Source organism: Watersipora subatra, chromosome 7 (assembly GCF_963576615.1).
Source record: "Watersipora subatra chromosome 7, tzWatSuba1.1, whole genome shotgun sequence".
NCBI classification, from domain to species: Eukaryota; Metazoa; Bryozoa; class Gymnolaemata; order Cheilostomatida; family Watersiporidae; genus Watersipora; species Watersipora subatra.
In genome coordinates this window covers 57,488,619-57,498,571 of record NC_088714.1, presented here as the reverse complement: position 1 = coordinate 57,498,571, position 9,953 = coordinate 57,488,619, and the positions used below count along the sequence as shown (strand labels likewise).

General features: G+C 31.2%; 2 protein-coding genes across 3 annotated transcripts in view; one reads left to right on the top strand and one right to left on the bottom strand.

The window, feature by feature from the left end:
* LOC137399943 (uncharacterized) overlaps positions 1-9,953 on the top strand; it is a 295,444-nt gene that overhangs the window by 106,320 nt on the left and 179,171 nt on the right. The window lies entirely within an intron of this gene.
* Positions 5,079-8,953, bottom strand: LOC137399853 (uncharacterized). 2 transcript variants are annotated; one of them, XM_068086093.1, is made up of 5 exons: positions 8,907-8,953; positions 7,251-7,445; positions 6,946-7,035; positions 6,398-6,662; positions 5,079-5,481 (listed from the first exon to the last, which is right to left on the bottom strand). In XM_068086093.1, the coding sequence occupies exons 1-5, from the start codon at positions 8,931-8,933 to the stop codon at positions 5,294-5,296; spliced, it is 765 nt and encodes a 254-aa protein (XP_067942194.1). In that variant the 5' UTR covers positions 8,934-8,953; the 3' UTR covers positions 5,079-5,293. The 2 variants fall into 2 exon arrangements, with proteins under 2 accessions (XP_067942194.1, XP_067942195.1); XM_068086094.1 differs by having other exon boundaries at positions 5,079-5,472.

Here is a 9,953-nt window from a genome sequence, read left to right as displayed (position 1 = left end):
TTATTTTATGGTTTATCAGCTAAGATTGCTTATCAAGAAATATAAATCTAGAAACCACAGAACTGAGTTAAACTTATTGGTTGGATTTTAAGAGGGATGTTCTGTTATTACATTAGTTCACTATTTGAAAAATGTTTTTATTACTTAAAGATATTTTCACAAAGCTGCTCTACTATAAATATACTGACCTTGTTTTGGCTGCAAATCTTTAAATTAAAAATTCATGTCGGTAGGTTTTGCCAACTTTAATTGAATTAATAGTTTTTCCAAGTACAGCTGTCGGCTAGTAGTTTATTGGTATACAATCTTTCAATTTTAAAATACTATATAACATTATGTTTCTGTAACGTTTTTAAAGTTCTCTGTAACATTTTTTTATTTATTTTATTCAAATGAACTACATGTATGTAGGGCACCACTAAAATAACGTTAAAACTTTTTCTGACCAATGCCTAATTAAAATTTTTTACTTCAAATATCGCCAACAGACTGTTAGGATCAGAGTTAGATGAGGTACAATATAACATTTATTTATATATAAAATGTTTATATAATATGCGATCGATGTACGTGCACATTACAACTAATTTAATTTCAACAATTGATTAGCAGTAAGCAATAGTAATTAATTTAAATTTGATGTAGTCTGTTGATCTATTGGGAACAACGGCACACGGCTGCTTTACAAAAATAATTTTATCATTAAAAACAACAAAATCTACCATGCTAAGCTAAGTTGTATTATTTACATTGCAAGGATTATAATAAGGGATTTTAGCTTCAACATCCTAATGAAAATACAAACATTTATGCATGTAGGTGGATGAGACTGAGTTTAATCATTAGCTTGTAATAATAATAGCACTAATAATAATAATAATAATAACGTTGTTTGGTGAACCTAGCAGACTTATTTTGACCTTGCGTCACTAGAATCAGCAAATCCTTAACACCTATTTAAGAAATTAGCCAGCTATTATCTTTTTGCTATACTCTTTTATGGTTTTACTGCTTTTAACTATAGTTCATGTAAATGTTATCATAAATCATAAATGCTACGTCTTGCAAAAAAGTTTTGTTGCATTCATACCGGCAGATACAAACATTGGGATTGAATTTTTAAGAAGTCCACTTGTGGTAGCAGAAATGACACCCAATCTTAAATGCTCTCTGCAATTGGGCAAGTCTCCCGAGTTTGAGATTCTTCTGCTTTCGTACTTTGAGATGTCTGGGCAAAATCTGTTATGCACAGAAATGCTCTTACAAACACATTTACACTATTTGTTAAGGGACTGTTTGTACACATGTTTTAAATAATGATTTTGGAATGAGGCGCATTGTAATAGTAGCTTCTGTTAATACAGTCACAACTATAATAAGCTGAAAATGCTGGAAGTGTGCCATGCCATGATATTAATGTTTGGAGATAACCGTCAGTTAAATTGAGCTTGAACACTCCATTGAGCCATCTACACCTTTTGGATCCCCGGTGGTGTAATGTCATATTAATGAGCCAGGTCAACAACTAACATACAGAGCGTTCCTTAACTAACATACAGAGCGTTCCTTAAGGAAGTGGGTTAAGGAAAATTCCCTAATCAAACATTTCAGTCACGGTGCAAATCCATTAGAAATGCAAAGTGGTAATGAAGTTTTGAAATGCCTCACACGTCAAACATTTTACTGTCGTCTCATATTAGTCTTGTGAACACTTTCAATTGTCCCACGAGCAAACGAGCGGAGCGAAGTGTGGGAGTTTTTATGATAAATACATGTGCACACAACTTACGAAAATTATTAATCAACAATGAGTCGAACCCTTGGCTAGAAATTTCATCAACAAATTTGAGCATCATTTTGTAAAGTCGTTAAAGTATAATAACAATACAAAACACATTTAAACCTATTTGAATATGTTACCAAGTCTTTGTAAACCGTCGGTATTATCTTTAAACTTACCCATCTGATCGGATTATACCCAAATACACAGATTAATTTGGACGAAAATTACTACAAAACGCTTGAAAAGCTCGGTTTAATAAAAGTTAAGACCGAAATATGAAACGCTAATAAAGCCGTGCGACAGATAGTAGAACTATTTAGCAGTGCGCATTTCACGAGAAAACCGTGCTCATTTCATCAGTCTATGGCATTTTGTACTTGTAATCGAAATTATTCGAAGGTTTCCGTAATAAACGTAGTCCGTTTGAGGCGTAGACCGATTTACAGGTACAAAATTGTGGTACACAGTTTATCAGACTGTGTTTTTTGTCCAATCACCGAAGGTTTCATTATTTAAAACGTTAGCCGAAATTCTTTACAACTTATGTAAATGCTAGGGCCGAACTACAACGCCCCTTCTTGACGAAAACATTTTTTATTTTGCTACAGTTTTAGACGCGTGAATGCTCCTACTCGCTTTCTGTTAAAGATCGCCTATCAAAACCATTCTACATTCAACGCAACCAACTTTCAAACTGTGTATAGTACACAGTAGCTTGCCATTTTACTTCTAATTTTGCATTTCAGAGTTATAATAAACATATTTCTTTATTGTTGTTGAATTACATACATTACAGTAAATTAGGCCTACAGCTTTATAACACTTTTATAACAGCTTTTATTTTGCTGCAGTTTGCAGAAATCTTCCAGACGCGAGAACGCTCATAGGTTTTCTATTATTGCTGTATTACTATATTAACAATATTGGTTATTTTAATAGTATCAGTGCATTTTACTTATAATATTGGCCAACATTGCATTTCTCTTATTGCAAGGGAGAGATATAAACATGTAATATTTTCCTTTCATTGTTGTTGTTTGTCATGACCAAACACTTTTTAAATAAATTTTTAAAAAATCTATATAAATACCACAACTTCTCGATATTGCTACCTATGACGTTTTGAAATGTAAAAAAAATTGTGTATTGATTTTTTATTATTACTATATTAATGACATTGATTATTCTAAGAATATCAGTGCATTTTACTTCTAATATTGGCCAATATTGCATTTCTCCTATTGCAGGAGGAAAATATAAACATCTTTTCCATTCATTATTGCTGTTTGTTGTATATAATAACACCCACACCCAGTACATTACAGCTACCATTGCAGTTATCCTATTGCACTGCAGGGCCATTTGACTGCTAATATTACATTTCTCAACCACCAGTACCCTTTCTTTTTTTGCCAATATCTCTGGCCATCTCTTTGGTCGTTGGCTGTATGACAGTGGAATTTCTAGTATATATAAATAATTGAAGACAGTTAAATATCTCATGCAGACATAATAATGAGTTTTATTGCACATGTACTTTATATTTATGGGTGTAATACTAAGTTTAAAAGTTGCATGCATTACAATCTTAACAACTCTATTTCGGCAGCTTTCGGCAACTACATGTAATTTGAAAAATTTAATAGCTCAAATTGAACAAGCAGCGAACATTCCTAAATTATAAATTTTATGTATTATAGATTCTACATGAAGTAAAATAAATAAACGTATTGCTAATACATACAATGTAAATTGCAAAGTCAGTGCACACTTTCTAATTCTATTTGAATAACAAGAAAACCATTATAGATAGCTTTACAAATATGGCTTTTTCTTTTTTGTTCCACCTGGGAGAGAAAACTATGTGCAGGGTTATCTCTGTCTATATAGATCTGTGTCTGTCTTTTTTCTTTTTATTTTGTTGCAAGGAAGTTGTTTGCCCTTGTTTTTGGCAGAGCAACAAACATCAACACTTAAAGCACTTCCTTAAGCTTAATTACTAGTACTGTTGATAGTTACACACAACGGTTGTTAAGCTGGCCCAAGACTCAATAATCCAAGATTCAAGTATCCAGATTTTGGGAAGTTACTCAAATCTATTTAGGCTTCACAAATATGGCTTTTTCTCTTTTGCTGCTAATGAGAGAGAAAATAATGCGTAGGTTTAACTCTATCTATATTTATCTCAATGTTGGTCTTTTTTCTTTTTCTTTGTTGCAAAGAAGCTGCCGTTCTAGGTAGATCCACAAAAATGAACTCCTAAAGCATGTCATTAACCTTAATAATTAGCAATTTTAGCCATTGCACGCAATGATTGTTGAGCTGGACCAAAACTTAAGCATTATTTTTGGTGAAGTAAATAATAATTATCCAGATTTTTGGGAAGTTACTCAACTCATTAGGTAATTAATCTATTACGAGTGCAACGCTTGGCACTCAGCTAGTTATGTATACTAGTTCCCTGGCAGTCAATTTTGTTATGCGAGGCTGTAATGTGTGTAGAAAAAGCGTAAAGAGTCAGTAGCTGTGCGACTTACTCTCTGCCCAGCTGTTAGAGAGCTGAGAGTAAGTTGTGTAAAGGTTTGTAAAGAAGAGAGAATAAATATTGATGCAGCTGTCAGAGTATCAGTATACTGAACTTGTTGCCATGAGTTGGGGGTCTTCTAAAAAAATATTTTATGCTAACTTTCTACTGTAGTGACAGAAAGAGGGACAGACAAACATCACTTTTATTATAGCAAATATGTGTTTTTATTTTACTTTGTTTTAGAGAAAAAATATTGAGTATTGTTTTTGGTACTGTTTTTGAAAAGCGAAACATACCAGCCAATTTAAAAAACATTCAGAAAATTGTATCATAATTCTATAAGCAAAAATTTAGATAAAGATAGCATTAAAACTCATTTTTAGATTAAATATGATTTTAGATTTTTGATTCCTTGAAATGCATACAATCAAAAGATTCTTTAGGAATTACTATGTTTACGATTAACAAAGCCAATATTAGTCAATCTGTTATAGAGGTATATGTTGGTTTATTTGCCTCTGACTCAATCGGGATTATGCTGGTAACTTTTCAGTAAGCATGATATGGCCAATCTGCATGAGTTAAGATACGTATACAAGTATTGCCTAAACTTTAAACCATCGACCGGGTTTTTTAAAATAGTTCCATCGGCTACTTATTGGCTATATAACATAAATTTATTTGTCCTTAAAACCATTTGCTCGAAATTCATTTATCTTTGTTACCTGTTTGATCTGTTGGAATGAAATCAAGAACCTGCTATTAACAGCTGCATCGTGAAACTATTTTTATTATATTATGGCAAGTTTTGATCAAGGAGACACTGGATTCATAGAAAAAATAAAAACACTATAGGTCAAGTCAGAAAAAGAACAGTGAATAATAACAATGTATAATAATGATTACAAATGTATTGCATATTGTTTCTTAATGCAATATATGTTTTTGTCATGTTTATTGGAGGTTTGGGGAGAGCCATAGAATTATCCAGTATACGTTGAGCAGCCATATGGATAAAATGCACAATCATCTCTGTAGTGCAGGTAGGTAACAGAGCACCTATAGAGATCACCATTAACTGTGCAGTACCACCAGTACTTGTGATAGTGCCAGTAGTATATTCCTCTCTTTTCTCTGCTAAGTTCGTTCTCTCCTCCATTTTCTCTATTTTCTGCAACATGAAATGTGTTCAAACTTTATACTTCTTTTTAATTTTATGTTACTACCAAATTCTTTGTTAAATTTCTAAATCAGAATAGCACTGCAATAGCAAATGATTACAGCAAATTTGGCTAATAAAATGGGACCTCTACTGGTTACGTGTGTAGAAAAATATACATCGCTATGTGATTATCAAGTGAACTTATAGCAACCATCCTTGTCTGTGCATAAATTTTGATTGAGCTTAGTTGTTTTGGTACGATATTGGTGCTTCAAAAAATTTCAAAACTTTGAATAAATAGTCAGTGGGATTGAAAAGAAACTGATGCTAAAGAAAAATAATTTTCAAATATTTTGGATCAAATAATCTTTTAAGAAAATATTTTAAATGAAAACGTTTTGTGTAGTGAAAAGGCTTAAAGCAACTATATACATACTGTTAATTTTGATTATATTAATTCAATTTATACTTTAATAAAAACAAGCAAAATATTTGAACGTAAATGATAAAAGCATATTGATGGTGATTAGGACCAGGCTACATAAAAATTTAAAAATGCCAAGTGCACTAAGTTGTGCAGTTTTAAATTTCATATCTTTACATATTCTTTGTCTCTCGAAAGACAGTAATATTATTAACAACCTTTTCATAAAAACACAAAAATAACATAAATTTGATAAGAAACATTCTCAAACTGAGGAGTGAGGTTTGACAAGAACAATAAAAGCTTGTTCTAAAATTAGACTGCAATTGAGACCTTAAGAAAATCGAAAACAATAAGTTCATTAAGTTAGCTAAAATTATTCATAATGCAAAAGCTTTTGGTTGTTGTTAACATATTTTAAGGAGTGGTTCAACAAATTGCCAAAACAAGTTTAAAATTTGAAACTAAAGTCCAAGATCAAATTTCTGTGTTTTCACCAACCTGGCTCATTGTCACCGCTGTTCTTCATGATCACCATCCATTGGTATCCACTTCTACATTCATCATGAACTTTCTGGGGCAGGAAATTTGTATCAGATATTTTTCCAGGAACAATTTCAACACTGATTTCAGTTTCTTTGGCTGCCACTTCACCTCTATCATTAGACTGTAAGAAGTCCTCCAAGCCAGCATCAATTGTGCTATTTCCTCCTATGGGTATTATGTAACAAACAGGGTCTTCTGGGTTCTTTCTCACATGGATTCCCTGTGCAGTATGAAAAGAAAAGTGATATAGAACATGGTTGAGCTCTGATCAAATTTCTATAACAAAAATTGGATAAATATTAAAGTTAAAAGTTAGCAAACAAAAAGTAGTAATAATGATATTTAAACACAAAAAAGATTTTGACTATTTTATTTTCATTGAGTTTTATGCAATGAACAGATCAAAAATCTTATTTATTTTGTTTCCTATTATCTATTTTATTGTGTAAAATAACTTATGATGGTTGTTACAGTAATTAACTACGATATATGCTTAGTTGTACCTTGCCAAGATCATCAAAGTCAAAGCCTCCATCACTCTGGTAGTTGTAGATCAGGTGTCCTCCATGGCTGTACTCCATGCGATCTTTTTCCTTGAGCAATCATCAAAACATAAAACCTTTCTTTAGACACTCTTTGTGTTAACATTGATTTTCAGCAGGATTAACAATTATGAGTTCAAAACTATAGTCATTTTAATGTGCTGTTATCATGTTTTTCAACTTTCTGAGAGAAGGTTTGCATGTGAAATAAAAACTTTTAAATTCTAGCAATATTATGAACACAAGTTTTGAGAAAACTTGCTCACCTCCTTATCAGAAGTTTTCACAGTGACTTCAGCTTTCAGATTGACACTCTCTTCATTTTTTCCTTTGTTCTGGTTGGTAGAGTGAGTGTTGGCTAAAGCCAGGTAGATGATAGACGCTACCGACACTGTTAGCAGCAGGGTAAGTACTAACATGGAAATGCCTAGCAGTTTGGACTTGCCTGTTCCTGACATCTTCTGAAGTATACATATTAAGTAGTTTGTGAAAACTCATTGAGACAAATGTATTGTTTTAGACACATTTTAAGCTACATAAATCTTCAATTCATTGTTAGACACGTGAATAATTCGTTGTATACAACTAATGGTAACAAGGTTAGCAAGATAAAATAGTTCTTACAATATCCGAATATTATGTAGAAGCAGTAAGTGTTGACTAATGTGCATGAATCTATAATTATTCTTAATATGATTATTACTGATGTCAGACCTAGTAATACTTTGTTTTGGAAAAAGTTTCTTTTATTTTAGCCCTCCCATTGATTGGGTAAACCATGTAGTTAAAAAGAGTTGCATTAAGCGTATTTGGCTTGAGAATTTATTCAGAAATCAGCAACAAAGTAACTTTTTAGATCATTTAAAAACTAAAAATATAGTCACAATATGTTTTTGTAACAGTTTAAAACACAGACGGAAAATTTTTACATGTTAACCAGAAGACACCCACTATTGATGCAGGCGATAATAAACAAACATCTGAACAATTACATCATTTATTTATAATGTCTAAATTAAACACACTCACTGAATTATATTTTCAGTATAATTACTAATTTACTGGTAAATACTAATTTTAATGAATTTCTTTAGGAGTGGTTTTAATTTAAAAGCATGATGTGCGTAGAACACTTTGAACCTGAAAGTTTTCAGTGCAAGATGGCTGGTTCTTTTACAAAATTTATGGAGAATTTTCACAGGTTTTGTAGATTTACAATTTAGGTCTGGTTGATATTCTATTAAATGTAAAATAAAAAATAGTTACCTAGAATTTGTATCATAATCGGTAATTGATAAATAGCACATTGCTTTTGACAAAGATGTAGGCAAAACTAAAGTAATATATCATCTGTGTACCTGTTTAAAAATCTTTTCTAACCTGAACATGCATTTAAAATTATGAAAATTAATCTTTTTATTCAAAACTTGAAAGCGGTTATTTTTGTTGACAATCAATAAAACCTTGTATTTGTTCCTTATTTTAAAATTCATCTGAATAAATTACTTTCCTCTTTAAAACATACTGTTTTATAAACGTGTCTAATAATTGTTTTCTTTTAAAAGTTAACATCTAATGATGTTTAAATAATTATATATCAAAGTCTGTATAAATGTGTGCCTCTTTTCAGTTTTCATCTGATCTTCAGTTCATTAACTCCAGAAATAAAATGTTTGTAAAAGCAACTTTGTTAGTTAATGCACCGCAAGTAAAATTCATCAGTTGCATCAACGCTTTTGCACGCACTTTGTGTTCTTTTTTACAATTTATTTTTTGAAGGTCACCAAATAATATAAATAGCTACTGCAAAAACATATTTTTCTATAAGAAAATATCCCAAAAAGGTTTCTCACAAAATAATGAACTATTTTCAAATGATGAGCAACCTAATCTGTTGCCTGTCTCCTAGTTTTTTAACTCACCTCAGTGATCTCTGACTTCTCATCCATCCTGAACTGAAGATGTTTGGTGTTTGTGCTTCTTTTATAGCTGGCTAATAGCTGCGCATGTGCTCCTATAGACTTGACTCAACACTATGTAATGTAACAGATAATTTAGGTTTAGCCAAAGAATTTGAAATATTAGATAACATGGAAAAAAGTTTTATTTATGGTACAAAGAAAACCTTGTTTTGGCATTAGGACTTGCAAAATATGATGTGTTTGGAAAAATGTACATTCTTTGGTAAAGTTTATGACTCGGGTAATGGTTGTTTAGAGGAAAAACATAAATTAGTCTATGCATTAATTTAGCCTTTTAAATTGATGATGACGTTTGTAAATTAAGTGATTGTCATTTAAAGGATAGCAGTAGCAATTCTTCAGTTTGTATTCCAAGTCTTTTACAAAAGGATAAAAAGTTGCAACCAACTTACAAAAATAGAAGCATGAATAAAAACTTTTTGTCAGGTCAATCTATATAACGGTCAGAAGGATTGCTTAGGCTTTAATTGCACTGTTTACGTTATAACAATAGAATGCTAAAATGCAAACAGTGCAGTTATGATGAAAATACTAGGCACTGTTAAATTAAGCTCGATTTCCCAAAAAATCATAATGCTCAATATTTGATTTCAAAATATTTGGACTACAGGTTCATATAAAATGTTTCCAATGACATTTTCGCTTGAAATATTTTTACTTCCTAATAACAGCAATGGTATTTTTATTTACTGTAAGTATATTTTTTGTAGTTAGAACATAATGAGGAACTGATTAATTTTTGTATTTCTTTTAAATAAATTTTTTGTGAATATTAAACTTTTTTGATGCAATTCATTAAAACTATGCAACTTCATTTTTTCATGTTTGAAAAATAGTTAAAAGCTGATGTAGCTAAAACTCATACTATTAATGTAAATATGTGGTCAATATTTATGAGAGTAGCGGTGCTTAACCTTTTTTGGCAAAGAACCTGGTAATGGTGGTTATGAGATGAATGAAAGTTGTTAATGGAAATGATGCAAATAA

Bases quoted from the DNA above. Each gene is read 5' to 3' on its own strand.
- LOC137399853 (XM_068086093.1), bottom strand. From the start codon at position 8,933: ATGGATGAGAAGTCAGAGATCACTGAG. The intron at 7,446-8,906 runs GTGAGTTAAAAA...TGTATACTTCAG, and splicing joins AGAAGTCAGAGATCACTGAG to AAGATGTCAGGAACAGGCAA. The intron at 5,482-6,397 runs GTTGGTGAAAAC...TTCATGTTGCAG, and splicing joins CAGCGGTGACAATGAGCCAG to AAAATAGAGAAAATGGAGGA.